Source organism: Myotis yumanensis, unplaced genomic scaffold, assembly GCF_028538775.1.
Source record: "Myotis yumanensis isolate MYYU_CA2020_CCGP unplaced genomic scaffold, mMyoYum1.0.hap1 SCAF_10, whole genome shotgun sequence".
Taxonomy (NCBI): domain Eukaryota; kingdom Metazoa; phylum Chordata; class Mammalia; order Chiroptera; family Vespertilionidae; genus Myotis; species Myotis yumanensis.
In genome coordinates, this window is record NW_027223761.1 from 2,068,563 (window position 1) to 2,093,698 (window position 25,136).

Consider the following 25,136-nt stretch of genomic DNA (forward strand, 5'->3'; position numbering starts at 1 on the left):
ACCAGGCTGTCTCTTCTGTAAGGGCGTCCTGTGGACACAGGTCCTGGGAGACAGACGGCAGGGGGTTACCGGAAGGTGCCAGGAGGTTCCTCTGAGCTGAGGCGGTTCCAGAAGCGATCACAGCCCCCCACCCCTCACCCCAGATCAGGGAGCTCCAGGAAGGGGCCACTGTGCCTCGCCCCTGTTTCCTGGTTGCACAGCTTCCAGAACCTGCCAGGAGCCCAGCGTCCCGAGCTCAGCAGCCCGGGCTCTGCCCCACAGACCTGCCCACACCCTGGCCTCGGCCAGGGCTGCCACTGGGAGATGGAGCTGGCACCCGTCAATGACGCCTGAGGGACCCCCTCTCTAGCCAGGCCCGTCCCCCAGCCCCAGGCACCGGCCAGCTAAGGCCCAGCCCTGTCCTCCCTCAGGCCCCGGACCGGCCCGGTTGTCACGGCCTCCCGTCCCCTGGCTCCAGCTCGGTGCTCACCTGCATGGGGACAGCAGCAGGCCGCCCGGCAGCCTCCGTCTCCGGGTTTCCTGACGCAGAGAATGACGAGGGCCCCGACCACCGTGGCAAAGAGCCAGCCCGCCATCCACCACAACCACTGTCGGCTCCCTGGCCCTGCGGACAGACAGCGCCTCAGCAGCCACACCCGCCGGTCCCAGCAGCCACGGACCAAGGCCCCCAGACCAGCGCTGAGCCTGGGAAGATGCTTGAGGGACATGCAAACACGAGGCTGAGGAGGTCGGCACCCCGTGTCCACGGGGCCACGGCCCTGCCACCCCCAGTGCTCGTGGACGGAGGAAGTATAGAAAGTTACGTGTAGCACACACACATGTGCACACATGCATGCACACACGTACCACACATGTGTGCGCGTATGCATGCACACGCATCACATATGCACGCACACATATGCACACGGGAACATTATTCACCCTTAACCTGAAGGGCTTCCTGCCTTTGTAAGAACGTGAATGGCCTGGAGGCACTGGGCTCAGGGATGTCAGACGGGGGGACAGACCCTGCGGGATCTCACTCCCTGTGATGTGGACCCTGAAGACAAAACAAACTCAGAGAAAAGGGGGACAATCGAACGGCATCTCCTCTCACTGGCCCAGCACAGGGACCCCCTGGGAAGAGGCCTGGGGGCGGCCCATGCAGCCTGCCCAGCCTTCCTGGGGGGCTGGCACCCCCAGGGCAGGTAGCGCTGACCCCGCCCCCACACGGGGCCCAGGTGCCGGGTCTCAGGTGGTTCACGGGCCACGTGAGTGTGTGAGGACGTGGTGCTCTGACGTCCACCCTGAAGGGACGTCCTGTGTCAGGCCGGGTCCCTGCTGACCCTCGGGACCCAAATCTGACGTCATGACATTTCCCTCCGCTTTCTCCTCTTTTTTTCACAAAGTGGACATTTTTATTAATTTCTGAGAGCGAGAGGGAGAGACCGACAGAATCATCAATGACCGGAGAGAGTCACTGATCGGCTGCCTCCTGCACGGCCCCCACGGGGGATGGAGCCCACAGCTCAGGCCTGTGTCCTGACTGGAATCGAACCGTGACCTCCGGGGTCATAGGTCGAGGCTCCGCCCTGAGCCACGCCGGCCGGGCGGTCCCGTTTCCTCTAGGAGTTCCAGAGCTTCGGGTCTGAGTTCGGTCTGTGGTTCGTGGCGAGTTAATTTTCCTCCGGTCTCCCCAACAGCATCGTTTGAAACACTGTCCTTTCCACACAACGGTCTCGCCTCGAGGGCTGATGTGTTTGGAATTCCGGCCTAAGTTCACCAGCAGATGAACGACTGACAGGACGTGGCCTAGTCCACATTGGTGAGTGTGACTCAGTCGCCAGGCGCTCTCACAGGTCCCACAATAGGGAGGGTCTGGAGGACACGCTCCTGAGGGGAAGGAGCCAGACACGCAGGCCACAGGCCCACGCCCCCGTGTCTGTGACGTGTCCGGAATGGGGAGATCTGTCACCGCAAGCAAATCAGGGCCTGCTGGGGGCGTTGGGGGCGGGCGGGAGATCTGCTGTTTAATGGGCAGATGTGAATGTTTCGGGGAGACACAGAGGTGGGTGCTAAGAGCCCCTGAACTGCTCACCGTAGCCCAGCCGGTGTGGGTCAGTGGTCGAGCGTGGCCCTGTGAACCAGGAGGTCATGGTTCCATTCCTGGTTTAAGGCTCAAACCCGGTGGGGGGCGAGCAGAAGGCAGCTGGTCAATGATTCTCTCTCATCATTGATGTTTCTCTCTCTCTTCCCCTCCCTTCCTCCCTGAAACCACTAAAAATATATTTAAAAAATAATAAATAACTTGTTCACCATAAAATGGTGAATTTTCTATAACGTGGTTCTCGTCTCCAGAACATACACCTCAGACCCGACAGGGACCCTCTTACCTGGGCCGGGCGGGCCGCACAGGGTGTCCGCCGTGGCGTTGCACGTCTGCAGGACGACCTTCCCCTCGGGGCACCTGGGGAGGAGACGCCACACTGTTCCTCCCTCCACGTCTCCCAGGGCCCCGGGCCCAGGGGCGCTGTCAGCGGCAGAAGGTGGGCTCCGGGGCGGCTCCCGCGGAGAGCTCCCTCACCCGCCGCGGGAGCACCGTGTGCCCGAGCCGAGGCCCACGAGGGCCCAGGGCACGCACAGCCCAGCGCCCACCCCACAACCAGCCTCTCAGAGGTCATGGCCCACATCCCAGGGGGGAGCCACGGAGGTCCCTCCAGGGAACCTGCTCGGCCTCGTGTGCAGGCCTGGGAGCGGGGAGCGGGGGTCTGTCCTGGTGTGAGAGGCTCGGCCCTCAGGTGTCCTTCCTCGTGGTCGCAAAGTTAGGGGCTGGTCATTGTTTGTCACGTGTTCCGAGGTCACAGGGAGGCGTGTTTAGACCCAGGACCATGCTCGCTTGCGCAGACCTCACGTGCTCACAGCTCTCTGCCCACCTGAGGGGGGACCCGGAGGCACCTCTAGGCCACCGGCCCCTCGCCTTCCACCATCGCCGGTTCCCCAGCTTCTGTCTGAGCGCGGGAGGCTGGTTCTGAGACCCCACACTCCAGGGTCACAGCGTGAAACACCTGCAGCCCAGCTGGCGGGCTCAGTGGCTGAGCGTCGGCCTAGGAACCAGGCGGTCACGGTGCGATTCCCGGTCATGGCACGGGCCCGGGTTGCGGGCTCCATCCCCGGTCGGGGGCGTGCAGGAGGCAGCCGATCCACGATTCTCTCTCATCATTGCTGTTCCTCTCTCTCCCTCTCCCTTCCTATCTGACATCAAGAAAAGTCCATTTCTTTTAAAAAGGGAGCTATTTTGCCAGGGGGTTCACCGCTGTCATGTCTCCCCGAAGGTCCCCCATCGAGCCCACCCGGGACTCAGGATGAACCTTCTTAGGAAATCTGTGCGTGTGACGGCGCTAAAGGGAGGCCATCGCGGAGGAGCCGGGCCTCCCGTGACCAGCGTCCTCCTAAGGGGAGCCCGTTCGCAGGGAGCAGCACAGAGACGCAGACAGGAGGCGGCGCGATGGCGGAGAGAGCAGAGGCCGCAGCAGCAGGTCTAGGAGGAGCGCCAGGGGCGCCGCCACCCAGAGCCCAGGAGGCAGGAGGGTCCTCCAGGAGCCCGCAGGGCCGGCCCTGCCCACACCCGGGTTTCGGGCTCCCAGGCTGCGGGCCTGGAGAGAATTATTCCCGAGGTTTGTGAAGCCGCCAGGACCGGCGCCTGTGACAGAACCAGGGCCCTGTGTGGGGACGGCCTTGCAGCTGGGACAGGGCGCGGGGCTCACGGCTCTTCCTCTGCCCGGAGCCGCCTCCTCTGGAACCGTCTGTGGCTCCCACCTGCCCTCCCTCCTCAGGCCTCTGCCGTCTCCCAAGCCCCCGCCCTCCACCCCTCGGGGACCCGGGCAGGTTCTGTGCTTTGGCTTCTGTGCCGACTCCACGGGGCTTTGGTGGGATGAGCGGGTCGTGGCTCTGGGTGGACGGAGCCTGGCCCCAGGGCAGCCCCCGGTGGGAACAGCCAGGACACTGGTTGGATTTCATCTGCAGGCGCTTCCATGTGGCAGGTGCTACCAGGTCACAGATGGAGAACCGAGGGGCAGCGGCAGAACCCGAGGCAGACACTGCAGGGAGGAGGTGAGGGGGACCCAGGCTGCGAGTCTGCCTGCGCCGGAGGCCGTACCTGGTGCAGGGGTGGCAGCCCTCCAGGCAGTCCTCAGAGTCGCAGTAGAACTTCCCGGTCTTGCACTGGCACTGCCGGTTTTGTTTCGGGGTGCAGTCACTCACCATCTCCTGGTCTGCGGGGGGAGGGGAGGCTGGGTCAGGCACCAGGGCTGGGACTCCATCCCACCCATACCGGCCCCTCCTGCTGCCGAGTCACAGGCACCGAATCCACAGTCTCCCTCCCTCCTCACACTGACAGACGACGAGGTGACAACTAGACTCTATTTCCAGTATCGGGGTGTCTGTGGACCGGCCAGAGGGGGCCCTTAAACCTGGGGTGTCTGTGGACGGGCCAGAGGGGACCCTGAAACCTGGGGTGTCTGTGGATGGGCCAGAGGGGGCCCTGAAACCTGGGGTGTTTGTGGAGGGGCCAGAGGGGGCCCTGAAACCTGGGGTGTCTGTGGACGGGGCAGCAGGTGCCCTTGCAATGTGGGCTGGGAGGACAAAGCCAGCGCTGTCCTCAGAGATACCCCCCAATTATCCCTTTCATCGTGTTTGCCCCCTAAAGGGCAGGTCAACACCCCCAGTGTGGGGGTGCAGGAGGCAGCTGTGAGTGACACAGCAGATAGCGAATGGGGCCGCAGAGAGCCCCTGGCCCCACCTGCTGGCGGTCAGCTCGGCGGTCACCCCACAGCCCGCCCGATGGCCGCCAAGGCCGGGCCCTGAAGCCTCTCGGGGTGCACGGCTCCATCGAGGGGGCGGGCCCTCAGACCCCCTCTGCCCAGCGTCTGAACTGCAGGTGAGATGGGACTAAGGTGGGGCCATAGCCCAGCCCGAGACCAAGCCCGTCACCCACTCGCCAGCAGCCCTGATCCCACATGTCGCTTTTCCCGCCTTCTCTGCCAGTGGACATGGGGGGCTCCCGGTGACGCCACTGCACACCGGCCGGGCTCTGACACACGGGGGGAGCGGGCCCCGGTCCAGACGGAGGCGGGCGGACGGTGGGGACTGGGGTAGGCCCGTGGGAATGTCACCCACTACACCCAGTGTTTCCTCCGAGGCTGGCACTGACCCCCCGTCTCCTGTCGGGCCAGGATCCCCACTGCCCTGCGCCCCCACGTGCGGCACCAGCTCTGGTGGACGTAGGACGGTCCATCTCTTCACTCCTCAGAGACCATTTCTTTTTCTTTCTTAATTATATTTTATTGATTTTACTTATTTATTCATTTAAGCTTCACCTGAGGATATTTTTCCCTATTGATATATTTTTTAAAATCTTTAAATTTAGACCTTTAGAAAATGCTTTTTTAAATGTTTTAATATATATATATATATTCTTATTGATATCAGAGAGGAAGGGAGAGGGAGAGAGAGAGACAGCAATGATGACACAATCATTGATCGGCTGCCTCCTGCACGCCCCCTACTGGGGATTCGAGACCTGGGCGAATGCCCCGACAGGGAATGGAACCCTGACCTCCTGGTCCTCAGGTTGATGCTCAACCACTGAGCCAAGCCGGCCGGGCCCCCCTGATGTTTTTGGAGAGAGTGGAGGGAAGGGGAGAGACAGAGAGAGAAACATCGACGTGTGAGAGAGACAGACAGTGATGAGAGCCTCCCTCCCACAACCCAACTGCGGCCAGGGCCTGAGCCCGCCATGAGGGGTGTGCAGCCTGCACCCCTCAGCCCCCGGCTGACCCGCACCCACTGAGCCAAACCGACCAGGGTGTTCTCACTGATCTTCCGAGAGAAGGGAGAGGGGGAGGGGGAGGGGGAGGGGGAGGGGGAGGGGGAGGGGGAGGGGGAGAGAAAGTCGATGATTGAGAAACACTGACCGGCTGCCTCCTCCCGCTCTCGACTGGGGATTGTACCAGCGACCTAGACACGTGCCCTGACCCTGCTCCACGGGGCGACGCCCAAGCACAGAGCCCTGCACACCAAGGACCTCAGGGCTCCTTGTAGGCACGTCCACCCCTGAGGCCTCGTCCTCCCTGCCATGCCTGCGCCTCTCTCCACTGCAGGTTATTTTATTATCATTGTTACTATTATTGCTATGATTTTAGCTCAGTGGAACCTTCCTAGCGCTGAGGGCCAGGCCCCTGTGTGTCCTGGGAGCGAGGCTGTGCGTTGCCGCGCCCTCACACTCCCCATCGCGGCTTCGCTTCCTGCGCTCGGCAAGCACGCGGCCCCGTGATGGCGTCCATGGCTCAGTGCCTGGGCCCCTGTCATCACTGCCTTCGGGGCGACTCCCCCAGGCAGGTCCGGGAGGCTGCTTTACACGACACAGACCCCACCCCCCCGCCCGACAGCGTCCACTTACCTTCCCGGCACTTGGTGCACGGCATGCAGGACTGTGCCCTGTTGGGGTGGGCCAGGAAGGAGTCAGGGGGGCACGGACAGCACTTTACGGCCTGGCCCATGGTGCAGTCCGCGCTGACGTAGTGGCCTGGGCAGGGGTGGCACAGAGGTGAGGTGGGGCCCCGAGGCCAGGCCCCTGCACAGCACCAACCCTCGCCTCTGTCTCCTTGGAACGTTCTGGACTGAGCCTTGGCTCCATGTGTCCCAGGAACTGGGGACCTGCCTCCCCCTCGGCCTTTACGGATCCCACAGCTCGGCTCAGAGGGGGTGGGTGTGCACACTGGGGCCCGCCGACCCCGCCTCTACCCCGCGCCAGGCACCGGGCTGCTCAGCACCTCCCGGGCCACTCGCCAGGGCAGCCCGGAAAGCGAGCAAGAAGCCCACCCATGCCTACAGGAGCCCGCCTGGCCCCGCGCCCCCCACAAAGGCTGTCCTGGGGCAGAGCCACACGTCCCTGCAGGCGCCCAGCCCCTCAGGCTGCGTGTGGGCAGCTGTGTCTCCGTCATTCCTGCGGGTGCGCGCACAGATGTGCGGACGCGGGACGGTGCCGGGTGTGCATGGCGTGTGTGCCGGGGGAGGGCAGGTGCGTGGTCCGGGGCTGGGGCTGGGGATTCAGTCCCTGAGCTGGAGCCCAGGAAGCTCCTGGCTGACAGGAGGCGTGTGTGGGGTGGGGGTGGGGTGAGTGGGGGTGGAGGGTGATGGGAGCAGGTGAGGTCGGCCCCTACAAAGAGGGGACCCCTGAAGGCAGGTTCACGATGTGTGCGCCCCTGTCTGTGTGCAGGTGTGGAGGGTCCTGGCGTGGGGGCTGCAGGGTGACCAGGCTCCACAGGGGCCAGGGTTCTGGCGGGGACTGGCCAGGAGGGGGCGGTTGGAGGGCGGGCAGAACAGGCCCTGGAAGCTGGGGCTCCCGGCTGCTCTGGGGGCTGGTTCAGAGCCTCCTCCTGAGAGTGAATGAGCCTGGGTGTCCCTATCCCCGCCCTGAGGGGACGGGCTCCTGACAAGAAGTTCCTGGGGAGCATCGAGCCTGGGCACGCCCCCCACTTCCATCTGAGTAAGCACATAGTCCCTCTGTCAGGAGAGAGCCCAGGAGGGGGGAGGAGGGGGGGTAAGCATCCAGTGCCAGGTTCCTGCTGGGAGGGGCCGCCCACCAGGCTCCCCCACCCCCCAGGGCCCCGGGCGCCCGCAGCTCTGCACCAGGGCTGAGGCCTCTGGGTCAGGTGAGCCAAAGGCGAAGGCTCGGGAAGATGGGGACGCTCACTCACCAGCCTCACAGAGGTTGCTGGAGGGGCTCCCGGCTGCATTCGGGTTGGGGTCACCCAGTTCCGAGCCGGCTGCCAGGGCCGCCTGCAATCAGCCAGGGAGACGGGCTTAGCCAGAGAGGCCTCCGGCCCGGCCAGCGTCGCTCAGTGGCTGAGCGTCCAACTATGAACCTGGAGGTCATGGCTCAATTCCTGGTCAGGGCACATGCCCAGGTTGTGGGCTCCATCCCCAGTGGGGTCGTGTAGGAGGCAGCAGGTCCGTGATTCTCTCTCATCATTGATGTTTCTCTCTCCCTCTCGGAGATCAATAAAAACTTATTAGAAGAAAAAGGAAGCCCATTGCATCCCTGTGCCTGGCGTGGGCCTTTTCATGCCGACCTCTGCTCACCAGGAGGCCGGCTATTTGCTTCGGGAATCTCACATCCTCTTTCCCACGCCTTCCCTGCCTGAGTCCAGGGAGCTCTGATCCCGCTCAGAACCCCGTCCTCCCTGCTCGCGGGGCTGGCTCCTGGCACCTGCACAGTCTGGACGATGCGTCTCTGGGTGGCCTGAGGCAGGGCAGCGCCTCTGGAAGGACTGTTTCCTCTCCGGGGTGCGCTGGGAGCTGAGCAGCTGGTCTGGGGAGTGACCAGCTTTTGGAATCCCTGTGTTACTGCGTCTTCTCTGCATCTTAAAATGGCATTAAAGCCCTGGCCTGTTTGGCTCAGTGGATAGAGCATGAGCCTGCCGACCAAAGGGTCCCGGGTTCGATTCTGGTCACGGGCACGCAGGAGGCAACCAATAGACATGTTTCTCTCATATCCATGTTTCTCTCTGTCTTTCCCTCTCTCTCCCACTCTCCCTAAAAATCAATGGAAAATATCCTTGGGTGAGACTTAATAACAAAAAAAAAGGCATTAAAGTTTCAGATCAGCTCCCTCTGAAACCTTACCGGTACCAAAAACAGCCGCAGCCCGTTCCCTTTCGAGTGCTTTAAAAAATGTCCATTTCAGCGCGGTCGTCTCACTGTAAGTCGTGCGAGGCCAGGTGTGTGTGCGCAAATGGAATGTTGAATTCTCCTCCCTCCAAAGCAGACACGACGAAAGGCAACGATGTTCTAAACCCCAGGACCGAGCCCCTCACACCAGGCACAGGCCCCGGGGCCCACGGTCAGCCAAGGTGCAGGTTTCATGCAACTGTTCCCAGCTGAGGGCTCAGCGCCGACACAGACAAACAGGAAGAAGTTTGTGGTTTCTGACGATTTTAAAAGACTCTGTACCCTGCTCTCACGCTTTGGTGAGCAACCTCTGGGAACGGAGGGCATTTTTGGGGGTGAGGGCTGCGCCCACTCTCCTGCGGGGGTGGTTTCCCGCACCGTGAACACAGGTCCAAACAGCAAGCTGCACACTTTAAGCCTGGGGCGCTCGTTGTGTGCCAACTACATGCGCCTCCATACGCTGTACATCCGCCTCCAGCTAAAGGGAAACTACAATCGCCTCTCGCCCCACCGCCGGGGACCGGGACCGCAGTGAGCTGCGCGGCCCTGGTGAGGGGAAGGCGGGTCTGGCCGTGCCCTCCCCGGCCCTGGGGTCCCATCAGTCATCGGGGAGCCTGGGGCAGGGGAGGCCGGGGACCTGCGCACAGCCCCGCGCACTCACGCTGGCGGAGGGCTGCCCGGTGCGCCCGGCCTGGCGCTTGGGGGGGGGGGGGGGGGGGGGGCGGGGCGCGCCCCCCGCGAGCTGCGCGGGGCCTGGGCAGCGCCCTAGGGGCGCGCGACTCCCAAAGTCAGACTCGGTCCCGCCCCGCCTCGAGCCCCTGCCGGCTGGGGGCCTTCCCTCCCCCGAGCTCCGCCGCGCACACACCTGAGTCCCGAGGAGGCGGAGCAGCAGCAAAGGACACGGAACAGAAGACCAGGGCGTCATGCCGCCCCTCTGCGGTCAGGAGGGCGGGTTCCGCCTTTTATAGCACCGGGAGGTCCCGCCCTTCCTGCCCAACTATTGGCTGCTGGCGGAGTGAGAGGCATAGGATTGGCTGGGTGGAGCTCTCACCGGCACCCTGGGCTAGGAGCCCCCCACCCCACCCCCACCCCCGGGAATCTTCCTGCTGGGCCCGGTTCAGCGCGGGGAGCCTGCAGCGCTCCGCTGTCCAGGACCCATTTGGCACCGCGGAGGCCCCGCAGACGCCGCTCAGAAAGCCCGGCCTCCCGCCCTCCCCCCTCCCGCCGCCCTCCGGGCCCCGCATCGGCACCTGCTGCCCCTCCCGCCCCGGCCGGTCCCCGAGCTCAGTGTCCTCCCCGGGAAGGGACCGGGCGCTCACCCCTGAGGGCGCCCTGGGGCCCGTGGGCACCGAGTGTCCTACCAGCCCCGGCGCCTCGGGTCCCCCGGACAGGGGACACGGCGCGGCCCACAGGGGGCCCTGCTGGGGGGGGAGAGGGCGACAGGCAGGGGGCAGAGAGGAGGCCAGGCGGGTGGAGCAGCCTGACTGCCCCCCTCGCTGCTGAGGGCGCCCCAGCAGGGTCCTGGGTGCTGACCTGGCGCCTGCGCCCTGGGCTGCCCCCCCCCCCCCGACGGCCTGGGGGGCCGGTTCTCCCGCTGCGGGGCGCGCAGAGCCCCGTCCTGCTCACACTGGGCCAAGTCCTTCCGGGGGTCCCAGGGGCTGTGGCTGCGGGGCCAGAGGGTGTCCGTGGGCGGGGGCAGTGCTGCTCAGGGGGAGGGGACGCCATCCAGCCAGAGCCCCCCCCACCCCATAGCGCCCTGGAGGGGCGTCCCCAGGACACGCTGGGTGCTGGGCAGAGCGCCAGGCTGCAGGGAGGCGAGGCCGCTCTGAGGGCGGGAGACACGGGCAGAGCCGGTCCAGGGGACAGGGAACAAGCAGACAGGGAACCAGCGTTTGCAGCTACAAAGACTAGATGCCAAGCGGCTGCAGCCACCTCAACCCCATCGTCCCTCAACCACGGACACTTAGGAGCGAACGGTCGGCCCTTCTCCTCCCCAACCAGAGGGCAGAGCTCAGACCACCCGACCCAGGGCACAGCAGACCCAGTGACAGTGGAACCGCAGGCTGCACCGTCTCCCATCTGAACAATTCGCTTCTCCACCTGAAAACCCTTTCATGCAGGAACCTGTACGATGAGTCACAAGTCACTCAGGTGAAAACTAGAGAGAGAATGCGCCCCTGAGTCAGTTTCCCTGTTAACGCCTCAGGGGATTGTCCGGTGAACATTTTTCCTGTACATTTTCCTTCCTTTTTGTTAAATTGTCACATTCCGTGTCCTTTTTGTTTTTAAAGTGTTTATTTATAGATTAAACAGTAAAGAGACATGGGCTGTACATAAGAATGGTCAGAACAGGGCTTCCTCTGGGGCGGCGGTTCTCAACCTGTGGGTCGCGACCCCTTTGGCGGTCGAACGACCCTTTCACAGGGGTCGCCTAAGACCATCCTGCATATCAGATATTTATGTCAGGATTCATAACAGTAGCAACATGACAGTTATGAAGTAGCAACGAAAATAATTCTATGGTTGGGTCACAACATGAGGAACTGTATTTAAGGGGTCAGAAGGTTGAGAACTACTGCTCTGGGGGCTGGAGGGGCGAATTCAATGCACCTCACTTCTGATGGGAAAGCATGATTCACTGATACAGGCCTTAGGTTGGTCTCTTCCCTCCCACCCACCCCCCCACCCCCCCACCCCCCTCCCTCTGAGAGGCCTCAGTCTGGTCCCTGCTCCCATGGCTCTGGATCTACGTGTTCATCAGTTTATTTTGTTCGTTAGATTCCACATGAGTGAGATCACGTGATACTTGTCTTTCTCTGACCGGCTTCTTGCGCTCAGCAGAATCCGCTTCAGGTCCCTCCGTCTGTCGAGAAGGGTCAGAGACCCTCCTTTCTGACGGCTGCATGTTCTCCAGGCAGAACGTGCCCGGCTTTACCCACCCGTCTGCTGAGGGCACTTGCTCTGAACGTAGGGCTGCGCACATTCTTTCTCATTGGAGTTTCAGGTATCGAAGGATGTATTAGGTCACACAGCCTTTGGCTAGAAGAACATCTTAGGAGGCACTTAAAAATGGTCCCTGACCCTGGCCCGTTTGGCTCAGAGGATGGAGCGTTAGCCTGTGGCCTGAAGGGTCCCGGGTTCGATTCTGTTCAAGGGCACATGCCCCGGTTGTGGGCTCGGTCCCCAGTAGGGGGTGTGCAGGAGGCAGCTGGTCAGTGATTCTCTCTCATCATGGATGTTTCTCTCTCTCCCTCTCTGAAATCAATAAAAAACAAAACAAAACCCACGTCTCTGAGCCCTGGCCCGTGTTGCTCTGTGGGTAGAGCGCCAGCCTGCACACCAAAGGGTCTCGGGTTTGATTCCTGGTCAAGGCTCATGCCTTGTCGCAGGTTCAATCTCTGGCCCCAATTGGGACACATGCAAGTGGCAGCCCATCCATGTTTCTCTCTCCCTCCTTCCCTCTCCCTCTTGCTCTCGCCAAAAATCTATCCTCAGGTGAAGATTAACAAAAAAAGGAAAAAGGAAAAAGAAAGGCCTCGTCCAGCTGAAGAAATGACAGCTCAGAGTGGCCACTGGGTGCCTGTCCTGCACTTGCTCATACATGTCACCCAGTTCATGCCACACCCGGCTCCTGGCCAAGGGGGCATCCCAGGACTCAGAGACCGAGGAGCCGGGGAGGGGGCTGGGGGCAGAGAGACAACCCTCCAGCCCGCGGGGTGCAGCGCCTGGGAAGAGCCTGGGGGACGGGGCCACCCAGCACCCTCTGTGGGTCCCGCCCACCAGCTCAGGGCCCCTGGGACCCAGGCAGTGACGCTCCTGCCTGCCCTGACCCCCCCCTCCCCCCGGGGAAGCTTTACAGTGACTCTCCTCAGAGCAGGAGGCGCTCGGCCCACCTGGGGTTCCCGGAGGCACCAAAGGGATGGACCCCGGAGAGAAACTGGGTGCTGTGACCTCTGACACCCGCCAAGGTCACGGCAGGGCCAGGCCTTCCCTCGTGTGGGCCCCACCCGAAAGCCGATATAAGAGATTTTTCTTTTTAAAAATATATTTTATTGATTTTTTACAGAGAGGAAGGAAGAAGGATAGAAAGTTAGAAACATCGATGAGAGAGAAACATCGATCAGCTGCCTCCTGCACACCCCCCACTGGGGATGTGCCCACAACCAAGATACATGCCCTTGACCGGAATCAAACCTGGGACCTTTCAGTCCGCAGGCCGACGCTCTATCCACTGAGCCAAACCAGTTAGGGCCTGAGGTAAGAGGTTTTTAAAAATATATATATTTTTTATTGATTTCAGAGAGGAAGGGAGAGGGAGAGAGAGACATCAATGATCAGAGAGAATCACTGATCAGCGGCTCCTGCACCGCCCCCACTGGGGATGGAGCCCGCAACCCGGGCATGTGCCCTCGGCCAGAATCTAACCTGGGGCCTTTCAGTTCGCAGGCTGATCCTCTGTCCACTGAGCGACACTGGCCAGGGCCGACCTGAGAGGTTTCCTCTGACCAATAGGTCTGGGATAGTCCGTGGTGTGGAGGCCGCCAGGAGCGCGAACGGCTCGCTCCCTCCCCAGCGGGTCCTTCCGGCCGAGCAGCATCGCACTACCACGCGGGGCCGCGGGATCTGGGGCTTCCTTGGTCTCGCATCTCGAAGCCATTTTCTTCCAGCCCGACTGATGTCATAAGCTTCTTCCAGTCCCGCCCCGGGACCTCATGTCCGAGTTCACAATCAGCCTCTTGGTAGTTGAAAAAGGAAACCAGAGGAAGACGGACTCACATTTCCGGAAGGTTCGTGTAGCCAGGACCCGGCGTGGCTCCTGACCTGCCTGCAGCTCATTTGTCCTGGAGCCCATGACCCTGGAGAAGGGACCCAGGACCCGGGGAGGCAGCAGCCCTGGGGGCAGGCGATGGGTGTGCGGAGGTTGGCCCTGCGCTTGCTCTCCGGCTCCCAGAGGTTTTGGGGCCGCAGGACAGATGAGGCTGCGGCCAGGGAGCCTGGCTGGGATGGAGGCCTGGGCGAGTTCTGCAGCCTCATGGGCTCGGGCTGCCGGAACTTTGACCTGTGACGTGGGGAGACCTCCCAGAGCTGCCCGAGAGGATGGGGTTCCAGAAAGCACCTGGCAGCCTGGAAGGTGTGGCTCAGTGGTTCAGCATCGATCTAGGCACCAGGAGGTGAGGTCCTATTCCCCGTAGAGGCACACGGCTGGGTTTCAGGCTCGATCCCCAGTGTGGGGCGTGCAGGAGGGAGCCGATCCATGATTCTCTCTCATCATTGATGGTTTCCCTCTCTCTTCCTCTCTGAAACCAATAAAATTTATGTTTAAAAAGAAGTCCTTACTCTCACACCAGTCAGAGCAGCCCACAGCCAGGAGGGCCCTGCTGGCCGAGGTGACAGAGCATCCCTACCAGCCACGCGTGGTTTCCTCAGAAAGGCGCGAGCGTGCTCACACCCAGCACCTCGACCTTCCTTTAGGACCAAAACTTATCCGGGAAGAAGGCCCATTTCCCCAAGGTCATCGGAGAAGGTGAGCGAGTGCTGAGGCCACAGAAAGTCCCGCCTTCAGCCTGGACATCACCGCGGAGCAAGAACCCGGACGACTCACCGTCAGGGCGGGGCGTGTCCGTCACAAAATCCTCATTTATGACCCTGAGGAGAGAAGAGAGCGTTGTCCCAGGACAGCCCTGGCGGCCTCGTGGGGGCGCAGCGGTGGCTCCCAGGGGCGGCACCAGGCGGGCACACTCGCTGAGTCTCAGTGCCCCTCGGGGTCACTGTCCCCGTGGACAGGAGGTTGGGGGGGACTGCAATGGGTTGAGTCCTGTCCCCAAAGACATTGGGGTCCTGACCCAGAGAGGTGGACGCGGCCGGATGTGGAGAGAGGAGGCCGCAGGTGGAAGGAGTGAACGGGAGGCCCTGGTCCAGCAGGACGGGTCCCGCTGATGGACAGACAGGCTGGCAGTAGGACGCAGCGTGAACTGCAGGGCGGATTCGGGGGACTTCCACACGCCCAGGAAGCCCACAGATCGCCCGACACCATGAGCAGCAGGAGGCCAAGGCCCCTCACAGCCCCGGGGGGAATCGGCCCACGGACGCCGTGACCTCAGCCATGGCCTCCAGGGCCGGGAGACAGTCTGTGGTTCCAGCGGCTGGGCCGTGGCCTGGGCTGGGGCGGCCCGGGAGGCGCAGACAAGCACTGACAAGAGCCCTAACGGAGCGCACTCAGCAGGTGCTCACAAAGCGAGCCTCACTGCCCCCCTCGCCACCGCCCCCCACCCCCCGCCCCGGCCCCTCACCTGCTCGATGACAGAGGCCTCTTCTGCCACAGCCTGGGCCTGGGCCCCCAGGGCAGCGGCAGCAGGAGTCGGGGGCGTGGGCTCTGGGGCTACCCGGCCGTCTCCCGTCACCTCCACCTGCAGCTCCACTCCTGCCCCGGGGTCGGGGTCAGCTGAGGGTCGCGAGTGGTTCTGGGCTCTGGGCGTCGGGGCATCGGCCTCCTCCGGCAACAGCAGCGTTATCTCTGCGCCGGGGACCGGGAGGCCCCTCACAGGGCCCGTGGGTTGCAGTATCGCCTAAAGGACAAAGCCATTCCTGTGGTGACAGGAGCCGCAGCACAGCTCCCCCACAGCCCCCCCGGAAGCCACTCTGGGGTGGGGGTGAGGGGGGGACAGGCCGCGATGCCTGAGGGTCACCCTGGGCTGTGCGTTGAGAGAAAAACACTTCATGGGCTCAGGTTCCAGCTCTGGCCCAAGACAAGGGTGGCGCCCGGCCGGCGTGGCTCAGTGGTTGAGCATCAACTTATGAACCAGGTCAGGTTGGATTCCAGGTCAGGGCACAGGCCCGGGTTGTGGGCTCCATCCCCAGTGGGGGATGTGCAGGAGGCAGCCGGTCCATGATTCTCTGTCATCACTGACGCTTCCACCTTTTTTTTTTATTTTTAAGCCTCACCCGAGGATATGTTTCCATTGATTTTCAGAGAGAGTGGAAGAGAGAGGGAGAGACAGAGAGAAACACTGATGTGAGAGAAACACATGGATTAGGTGCCTCCTGCACGAGCCTGATCAGGGCCCGGCCAGTGGGAGCCTGCAACCCAGGTACCTGCCCTTGACCAGAATCGAACCTGGGACCCTTCAGACTGCCCGCCGACGCTCTATCCCCTGAGCAACACCGGCCAGGGCATCATCGATGCTTCTCTCTCTTTCTCTCTCTCTCTCCTCCTCCTACTCCTCCTCTCTCTGAAATCAATAGGAACATTATTTCTTAAAAGACAGGGCTGAATGGTGACCCAGAAAGACATGTCCCCGTCCTACCCCCCTGTGAAGGGGCCTCATTTGGAAATGGGGTCTTTGTGGCAGAGGCCCCACCGGGTGAGAGCGCCCCAAACCCAGTGACGGCCGAGTGTCCCTGTGAGGACTGCTCAGAGCGATGCCTGGAGGAGGCCAGGTGAGTGCGGAGGCCGAGGAGCGCCCCGGATGGCAGCACCCCCAGGGGAGGCGGGCAGGGGCGGAGGAACCCCCCCAGAGCCTCCCAGGGAGCCCACCCCCCCGGTCCCTGCGTTGTGGGCTTCTGGGCCCCGGGTCAGGGACAGTAAGTTGCGGTTTTTAAGCCCCGGGAAACCCGTACAAAGCCCTTGGCCCCTGCGCCTCCGATCCCACCCGGGCCCGACCAGGGGAGTGAAAGTCTCTTTCCAGCTGACATTCGGGGCTCAGGGTAAAGGGGTGCAGACGCCGCCCCGGAAGCTGAGCTGTGCATGCAGACGGGGCCCGGCGGCCTCCCCGACCCTGCTGTCGCCCCTGCCCTCCCGGCCCGACGCCCCCACCGGGAGCAGCCCAGGGAGACACTTACATGGCTGCCTGGCTCCCCCGACGTCGCTGAAAATCAGACAGAAGAAAAGCAAGTGAACACACGGTCATCGCGCTCGATGCCGTCGGTCACTGACGGGCCACCTGTCCGGACCTGACCCCCCCAGAGGGCAGGGCAGCTGGACTCCCATCACTAGTGACACGATCGCGTCCTGGGGCCACCACTCGGCACAGGCCTGCTCCTGGCGATGCCGGTGCGAGCAAACCGCCCGCACAGCCAGTCGGGCAGACATGTGGCAGATAAAGGCACGCACCCCCGGATACTGGGGAACAGTGAACAACCACAGTGAAGGCCTGGGGGCGCGGGGAGAAGTGGGAGAGATCCAAAATACGACCCACAGGGCACGGGGCTGCCACTGACATGAACCGCACGCGGACTTCTGAGGCCAAGGCCTGGGATTCACAGCAGGGAAAGCGCTTACCTGTCCTGAAACGGCACAGCCACTGGGGAAGCAGCACCCCTGTGGGCACACGGAGGGACGTGTGTTCTCGGTGCACTCCCCTGCCCCCCGACCCTGGGCTGCAGCCCCGGGCTCTCCCTGCTTCCCCAACATGCCCCCCCCCCCCCCCATGTGCGCCATCTGCAGCCACTGCGGGGCTGAGCTCTGCAGGCCTGCACCTGGTCAGCGGCACAAAGCACACGGCACAGGGGCCCCGAGTGAGAAAGTGAGCCCGGCCTGGCCGCATGACTCAGTGGCTGAGCTTCGACCTAGGAACCAGGAGGTCAGGGTTCGATTCCCGGTCAGGGCACAGGCCCCAGTTGCGGGCTCCATCCCCAGTGTGGGGCGTGCAGGAGGCAGCCGATCCATGATTCTCTCTCATCATTGATGCCTCCCTCTCCCTCTCCCTTCCTCTCTGACATCAATAAAAATATATTAAAAATGAATAGGAAGTGAGCGCAGCTGTATTTTAAATGGAAAACGCTGGTCAAGAGCCTGCCGGGACCCCGGCCGGGCTGCTGCTCTCCCGTCCGGAGCGCTCTCCTCCGCTTACCTCGTCTTCTCCACCAGGCGATGGCGATGGCGATGCCGATGGCGATGGCGATGGCGATGGCGATGGTGATGACAATGGCAACCACAGACACAACCAAGGCGCTGACAGCCAGGGAACCGGCTGGGGGTCCTGGGGGCACAGAGCGCGGTAGCGGGGAAGCACGTCCCTCGCGGAAGGACTCGCTGCCCGCAGGGTCCGCCCTCCCAGAAGAGGGCGAAGGTCCGGGGCCCTGGGTGGGGCTCTGGGGCGAGCGTCACGGACTCCCGGACCGGAAGGAAGCCCCCCCTCCCCCGAAGGTGGGGACGAGGGAGAGGAGCCCATGGTGACTGCGGGAAGGCCCGGCCAGGCGGCCAGAGGGACCGGGCAGGGCCACCCAGGAGCCAACTGCTGAGGCCGCTCGGGGGCTGGTCTCCCCCGGGTGACATTACAGCACCCAGCGGAGCCACCACAGGGACCCGGGCGAGGGCAGGCCCATCAGAGCTGTGGCCCCAGCGCCGGGTGAGCCCAGGAGGCAGAGGGACAGCAGTGACCCTGCCACGGGGCCTGCTCCTCTAACAGCTTCCTGAAGTGCATTTATTTCTCGTGAATCCTCGCCCGACAACATTTTCCCATTGATTTTTTTAGAGAGAGTGGAGGGGAGGGAGGAGAGGGAGAGACAGAGAGAGAGGCGTGGATGTGAAAGTGTGAGGGACACATTGATGGGCTGCTGCACCCCCCGACCGGGTTAGGGATTGAGCCTGCAACTCAGGTACGTGCCCTTGACTGGGAATCGAACCCACCAGCCTTTGATCCACGGGCTGAGGCTCTAACCACTGACCCAACCCAGCCAGGGCTCTGACCACTGTGTTTAATCACAGATTAGGTCCTAACTATGTTCTTTTTGTGGGGGGATGGGCATTAAATGTGCTTTAAGCCCGGCCGGCCTGGCTCAGTGGTTGAGCATCAACCTATGAACCAGGAGGTCAGGGTTCGATTCCCTCTCAGGGCACAGGCCCAGGTTGCGGGTTCGATCCCCAGTGTGGGGCGTGCAGGAGGTGGCCGGTCCATGATTCTCTCATCATGGATGTTTCCCTCCCTCCCTCTCCCTCCCTCTCTGACATCAATAGAAATATATTAGAAAAGAAATAGCGTTTTCTTGGCACCCGGCCACGCACACCCACCACTTCCTGCCTGCCGCCTCTTTTCTACGGGGCAGAGCTGAGCACGGACCCCGGCCCAGAGCCGGTTGGCGCCCTCTGTGCACAGGCTGGCTGCCGTGGAGGAGGCGGGGCCGCTTACCTGGCTCTGGCCGGGCTGCTGGGGCGCACTCGGTGTTCCTCGTGGCGTTGCAGGTCTGCAGGGTGGCGCCGGGACAGCTGAGAGGAAGGAGTGAAGGACCCCGAGCATCACTTCCCGGCCAGGCCGGCCCTCGCCCCGGAGGGCCCCGGGCTCCGGCAGCCTGTGCCGGGCTTTCCCAGACCATCGGCCACCCGGCTCCGGGACCGCTGAGAGCACAGCGAGGGAGTTCGGGGTCCCTGGGGTGCGGCTCTGAGGACTGCACCTGCTGGAGCCACAGCTGCACCGAGAGGGAGCAGCCCCGAGAGGAAGCCCATGGAGACGGGCAGGCAAGCGAGTCGAGAGAAGCAGAGCCCTGATCGAACCGGACCTGCAGGCGGCCCCTACTTTGGACTTGACAGGTCCCAGGGCCACAGTTCACATGGTCTGAGTTGCACTGAAGGGCCCACACGCGCCTCACAAAATGCGCTGCTCTGCCCGCCGGGGGGCTCAGGGGATGAGCGTCGGCCTAGGAACCAGGAGGTCACGGTGCGATTCCCGGTCAGGGCACAGGCCCAGGTTGCGGGCTCCATCCCCGGACGGGGGCGTGCAGGAGGCAGCCGATCCAGGATTCTCTCTCATCATTGCCGTTTCTCTCCCTCTCCCCTCCTCTCTGACTTCAATAAAAATCCATTTCTTTTAAAAGGGAGCTATTTTGCCAGGGGTTTCACCGCTGTCATGTCTCCCCGAAGGTCCCTCATCGAGCCCACCCGGGACTCAGGATGAACCTTCTTAGGAAATCTGTGCGTGTGATGGCGCTAAAGGGAGGCCATCGCGGAGGAGCCGGGCCTCCCGTGACCAGCGTCCTCCTAAGGGGAGCCCGTTCGCAGGGAGCAGCACAGAGACGCAGACAGGAGGCAGCGCGATGGCGGCCAGAGCAGAGGCCGCAGCAGCAGGTCTAGGAGGAGCGCCAGGGGCGCCGCCACCCAGAGCCCAGGAGGCAGGAGGGTCCTCCCAGAGCCCGCGGGGCCGGCCCTGCCCACACCCGGGTTTCGGGCTCCCGGGCTGCGGGCCTGGGGAGAATTATTCCCGAGGTTTGTGAAGCCGCCAGGACCGGCGCCTGTGACAGAACCAGGGCCCTGTGCGGGGACGGCCTTGCAGCTGGGACAGGGCGCGGGGCTCACGGCTCTTCCTCTGACCGGAGCCACCTCCGCTGGAACCGTCTATGGCTCCCACCTGCCCTCCCTCCTCAGGCCTCTGCCGTCTCCCACAGCTCTGCCCTCCACCCCTCGGGGACCCGGGCAGGTTCTGTGCTTCGACTTCTGTGCCGACTCCACGGGGGCTTTGGTGGGATGAGTGGGTCGTGGCTCTGGGTGGACGGAGCCTGGCCCCAGGGCGGCCCCCGGTGGGAACAGCCAGGCCACTGGTTGGATTTCATCTGCAAGCGCCTCCATGTGGCAGGTGCTACCAGGTTACTGATGGGAAAACCGAGGGGCAGCGGCAGAACCTGAGGCAGACATGCCACGGGGGAGGAGGGCAGGGGTCGGGGCGGGACCCAGGCTGCGTGGCTGCCCGCGCCCCGAGGCCGTACCTGGTGCAGCGGTAGCAGTTCTCCGGGCAGTTCTCAGAGTCACAGTAGAACTCCCCGGTCTTGCACTGGCACTTCCGGTCCTGTTTCGGGGTGCAGTCACTCACCATCTCCTGGTCTGCGGGGGGAGGGGAGGCTGGGTCAGGCACCAGGGCTGGGACTCTGCCAGTGGACATGGGAGGCTCCCGGTGACGCCACTGCACACCGGCTGGGCTCTGACACACGGGGGGAGTGGGCCCCGGTCCAGACGGAGGCGGGTGGTGGGGAGTGGGGTCTGCCCGTGGGAACGTCACCCACTACACCCAGTGTTTCCTCCGAGGCTGGCACTGACCCCCCCGTCTCCCGTCGGGCCAGGATCCCCACTGCCCTGCGCCCCACGTGCGGCACCGGCTCTGGCGGACGTAGGACGGTCCGCCTCTTCACTCTCAGAGACGCTTTCTTTTTCTTTAATTATATTTGTATTGATTTTATTTATTTATCTATTTATCTATTTGTTTATTTGGTTAATCATCACTCCAGGGTATTTCTCCCATTGATTTTTCTTTTGTGAATTATCTTCAAGTTTAGACCTTCAGAAAACACTTTTTTTTAATTTAAGAAAAAATATTCTTGCCCTGGCTGGTTGGCTGGGTGGATAGAGCGTCAGCCTGCGGTCTGACGGGTCCGGGGTTCAAATCGGGTAAAGGACACATGCCCGGGGTTGCAGGCTCGATCCCCAGTTGGGGGTGTGCAAGAGGCAGCTGATCCATGATTCTCTCTCATCATGGATGTTTCTCTCTCTTTCTCACCCTTCCTCTCTGACATCAATAAAAATATGTTTAAAAAAAGGGGACTTCAGGGTCAAGGTCAAGACTCAAGGGGCCGGGACTCACCCTTGCGGCAGGTGGTGCACGGCAGGCAGGACGGCAGGCCGTTGGCGTGTTCCGTGTACATCCCTGTGTCACACACCTCGCACTCGCTCTGGGTGTGGGGGCTGCTGCACGGCTTGCTGACATAGTGGCCTGTGCAAGAGGCCGGGGTGCGGTCAGACCCACCAGGCACGCCCGGCGCCCCGCTGTGCGGCCTCCACGCCAGGCCCTGGGCTGGCCTCTCCGGGGAGAAAATGCCAATCCCTGTCCCTGGGCGTTAGCATTGGAGTGATCTCTGCCTGTTACCGGGTCGTGGAAATGACGAAGCAATCGCTCCCTGACAGCTGTGTGGTGGGGCACCCGGGACCCGACCCCCACCCAGGACACACCTCTGAGGCCCCCAGGACGCGCCTCTGGTCCAGGGTCAGTCAAGGTGGCAGGACCCCAGCCCAGCGCTCTGCCTCCCGGCCCAGGGCTCCGCCTCAGGGCTCAGGGCTCTGCCTCCCGGCCCAGGGCTCGCCACCAGCTGCCCGGGCGCAGCCCAGTGTCCAGGTCGCCATGGGGGTCCCAGGGCCCAGCCTGGAAGGCCCCGAGGTGGACACGTGCTCCGTTGGCCAGCACGGTGCCCGGCCGCTTCCTCCCTGCCGCCCGACAGAGCCATGGCTCGACGTGCATTTAGTGCGGGCCCAGCGGACAGAACCCGCCCCCACTCACCTGCGGGGCAGCGCTGGCAGCAGCGCCTGCCAGACTGGTACTCGTACTCGTGGGGCCCACACCTGCTGCCTGGGCTCAGGCTCACCACGCTCGGCTCGGATGACAGGTTGCTCGAGGGGTTCAGGGTCAGCTGCAAAGATCGGAACCTTGTTTCACCTCGTTCTCGCCCCCCATCCCTCCCACTGTCACCCCTGCAGGGTCCACAGCACGCCCCGTCCACGCGGAGCACTGCCTGGGCCGCCGCCCTGGAACGGGAGGGTCAGGGTGCACGGCTCTGCATGTAGCAGCCTCAGGAACAAGGCAGCCAGGGGCTCCCCAAGCCTGGGGCCCAGGAACCGGGGGTCCCGTGCGCATTGGCCTCACAGGCGGGGCCAGCGGCCTTCTCGTCCCATCTCTGGGGCGGGGGAGCTGTTACCACGCACAGGATTCACACGGGAGAAGAATTTAGTCACAACATCAACATCAGCACAGACAGAACCTGGGGTGGCCAAGCCTAAACGCTGGACAGTGGCCACCCACCCGGCCAGCAGCTCTAAGGAGCAGGCAGGGTGCCCGGAGGAGGTGGGGTAGGCCTGACCCGGCAGAAGCAGAGGCAGGCTGAGCCCGGGGCAGGGGCCGCCACTGGGCTGTCCCCGTGCTCCCGCTCAGCCTTGGAGAGGTCTCCCCAAGCTGCTCCCAAGCTGCTGGGGCCTGGGGTGCGGGTGCAGCTTGTTCTCCCCACTCTCAAACTCAGACTCCGTTCTGCCCCCGGCTTGCCCCTTTTCCCGGCGGCAGCAGCAGCAGCGAGGACCTCCAGGCCATGGCGCTCTGTCGGGCCAGCTGATGTGCTAGGTAGTGAGCCTGTGAGCAGTGCTTTTTATGGGGAGGGGAGGGGAGGGGAGGGGAGGAAGAAAGAAAGAAAGGAAGAAAAGAAGAAAGGGAGAGAGAGAGATTGAGAGAAAGGAAAGGAAAGGAAAGGAAAGGAAAGCAAAGGAAAGGAAAAAGGAAAGGAAAAAGGAAAGGAAAAAGGAAAGGAAAAAGGAAAGGAAAAAGGAAAGGAAAAAGGAAAGGAAAAAAAAAGGAAAGGAAAAAGGAAAGGAAAAAGGAAAGGAAAAAGGAAAGGAAAGGAAAGGAAAGGAAAGGAAGCCCTAACCGTTTGGCTCAGTGGATAGAGCGTCGGCCTGCGGACTAAAGGATCCCAAGTTCGATTCCGGTAAAGGGCATGTACCTGGGTTGCAGGCACATCCCCAGTAGGGGGTGTGCAGGAGGAGGCTGATCGATGTTTCTCTCTCATCGATATTTCTAACTCTCTATCCCTCTCCCTCCCTCTCTGTAAAGGTCAATAAAATATATATATTTTTTTTTAAAGAAAGGAAGGAAGGAAGGAAGGAAGGAAGGAAGGAAGGAAGGAAGGAAGGAAGGAAGAAAGGAAGGGGAAGGGAAAAGGAAGGGGGGGGAGGGAGGATGGAAAGCAGTGAGACGGCGCCTGGGGGAACCCTTTCCGAGTGAGGCCGGGGGAGGAGCGGGGTTCCTTCTCTCCTGTCTCGGCCCCTCCAGCCACTGGGGTCCTACCCTCGCCCCCTCCGGCCCCTGCGGTCCTGCCCACCGGCCGCCGCCTCCGGGGGCCCCGCCAGGGGCGAGGGGGCGCGCGGCCCGGCGGCACCGCCACGGGAAGGCCCCGAGTTGGGCCCGATCTCCAGCTGCCCCGGAGCCGGGTCCAGCCCCCGGCGTGTCTCGGGGGGGCGGGCGACCCCCAGACCCAGAGCCCACCCCCGTCAGCGCACCAGCCGGGCTGCGGGCCGGATCGCGGGCCGGGCGGCAGGGGCAGCTGTGGGTCCACGGCTCGCACCCCCGTCCCGGCTCCCTCCGCCCCTTCCTCTCAGACGGAATAAAAACAGTTAAAAAGGCGGCTTTAGAGACACTCACGGAGGCCACCTGCCCGCCCCGGGGCCGCACGTCCACCGGGGCGCCTGCACCCCCCGCCCCCCGGACCCCACCCCCGCCAGCCGCCCTGATGCCGCGCCGCCCGGGGAAGAGTTTCCCTCCCGGGCCCGCTACACCCCGGTCCCCGCGCCATCGGGGCGCCTCACCCGGACCCGCAGCAGCGGGAGCAGCAGGAGCAGCCACTGCGCGAGCCCCATGGCGCCGGGCGAAGTGGGGGCCGGGCTGGTGGGTTAGACACCCCGGACGTTGGCGGGTCGGCGGCGACTCCCATCCCCTGCGATTCCCCGATGACGAAGCAAAAATCTGCAGAGAATAAACCAAAAAAAGGAAGTGGACGCTTCCTTAAAAAAACAAAAACCTGCAGAGGCGCCTCCTTCTCGGCAGAGCGTCCGCGGGTCGAGGGTCCGGGGCGCGGGGCACCCACCCGGGCGGCCGGCGACCTGCCTGATCCGATCGGCGCCGCCTCTCCTCCCCCCTCCCCTCTCTCCACATCCGCGGGTGGGGTCACAGCAAACTTTCATTCATTTTTTATTTTATTTAAAACCCGAGTGTGTTCAACCGGTGTCTCCCCCATAAATTCCAGGAGGAGAGAGACAGAGACGGAGACGGAGACGGAGACGGAGAGAGAGGAGATCGGCCCGTCGGGGTCCCGCGAGTCCCGCTCGTTCAGCTGCAGAGGCCGCGGCGGCTCAGCGCGTGTCGCACGTCTTCCGGGGCCGACGGCGCGCGTGGGGGCGGCGCCGGGACACGTGGAGCCGGACAAAGTTTTTCACTTTCTATTCCCCGCGCCGCCACGCTACGCCCCGCCCCCGCCTTACGTCACGCCCCGCCCCCGCCGCACGTCACTCCCGCCCCGCCCCGCCCCGCCGTTACGTCGCCTCACGCCCCCGCCTCACGTCACACCACGCCCCGCCTCACGTCTCGCTACGTCACGCCGCCAGCTGCTGCTGCTCCTGCTGCTCCTTCTGTTCCTTCTCCACCGCCCCCCGCGCCCCCCGCGCCCCCGGCGGTTCTACCGGAGCCAGAACCGCGCTCGCACATTAACGCGCCGAAGGCTGCTGAGCGACCCCCGTTACAAAACTGGGCGCGGAAATGCTTTAGGGAATAATTGGCTTTAAAGTCTCTAAGTTGTTAAGGCAAAAATACATCACTAAAATGAAGAGTATTTGGTAAAAAAAACACCTTTTCAGCGGTAATGACATATATGCCTACACCTAGTTTTCCAAAGTCTTCGGTAACTTCAAACTTTGA

General features: G+C 63.0%; 2 protein-coding genes across 3 annotated transcripts in view; both read right to left on the minus strand.

Moving 5' to 3' along the window:
• LOC139018606 (tumor necrosis factor receptor superfamily member 25-like) overlaps nucleotides 1–8,717 on the minus strand; it is a 10,231-nt gene extending 1,514 nt beyond the window's left edge. The window contains exons 1-7 of the mRNA XM_070427198.1: nucleotides 8,665–8,717; nucleotides 7,737–7,818; nucleotides 6,437–6,562; nucleotides 4,136–4,250; nucleotides 2,373–2,446; nucleotides 470–604; nucleotides 3–43 (exon numbers count right to left, since the gene is read on the minus strand). Coding sequence (XP_070283299.1) covers nucleotides 3–43; nucleotides 470–604; nucleotides 2,373–2,446; nucleotides 4,136–4,250; nucleotides 6,437–6,536 — 465 coding nt within the window. The 5' untranslated portion in view covers nucleotides 6,537–6,562; nucleotides 7,737–7,818; nucleotides 8,665–8,717. The remainder of the gene's footprint in view (nucleotides 1–2; nucleotides 44–469; nucleotides 605–2,372; nucleotides 2,447–4,135; nucleotides 4,251–6,436; nucleotides 6,563–7,736; nucleotides 7,819–8,664) is intronic.
• Nucleotides 8,718–12,784: 4,067 nt separating this feature from the next.
• Nucleotides 12,785–24,511, minus strand: LOC139017758 (tumor necrosis factor receptor superfamily member 26-like). 2 transcript variants are annotated; one of them, XM_070426354.1, is made up of 11 exons: nucleotides 24,032–24,511; nucleotides 21,963–22,092; nucleotides 21,273–21,401; nucleotides 20,404–20,518; nucleotides 18,837–18,913; nucleotides 17,559–17,687; nucleotides 16,988–17,026; nucleotides 16,549–16,574; nucleotides 15,000–15,275; nucleotides 14,312–14,355; nucleotides 12,785–14,006 (listed from the first exon to the last, which is right to left on the minus strand). In XM_070426354.1, exons 1-10 carry the CDS (start codon nucleotides 24,080–24,082, stop codon nucleotides 14,344–14,346), a joined length of 984 nt encoding a protein of 327 aa, XP_070282455.1. In that variant the 5' UTR covers nucleotides 24,083–24,511; the 3' UTR covers nucleotides 12,785–14,006; nucleotides 14,312–14,343. The 2 variants fall into 2 exon arrangements, with proteins under 2 accessions (XP_070282455.1, XP_070282456.1); XM_070426355.1 differs by lacking the exon at nucleotides 21,273–21,401.
• Nucleotides 24,512–25,136: the final 625 nt, after the last annotated feature.

Bases quoted from the DNA above. Each gene is read 5' to 3' on its own strand.
- LOC139017758 (XM_070426354.1), bottom strand. From the start codon at position 24,082: ATGGGGCTCGCGCAGTGGCTGCTCCTGCTGCTCCCGCTGCTGCGGGTC. The intron at 21,402-21,962 runs GTGAGTGGGGGC...CCTCTTGCACAG, and splicing joins CTGCCAGCGCTGCCCCGCAG to GCCACTATGTCAGCAAGCCG. The intron at 18,914-20,403 runs GTACGGCCTCGG...CCTTCCTCTCAG, and splicing joins AACTGCTACCGCTGCACCAG to CTGTCCCGGCGCCACCCTGC.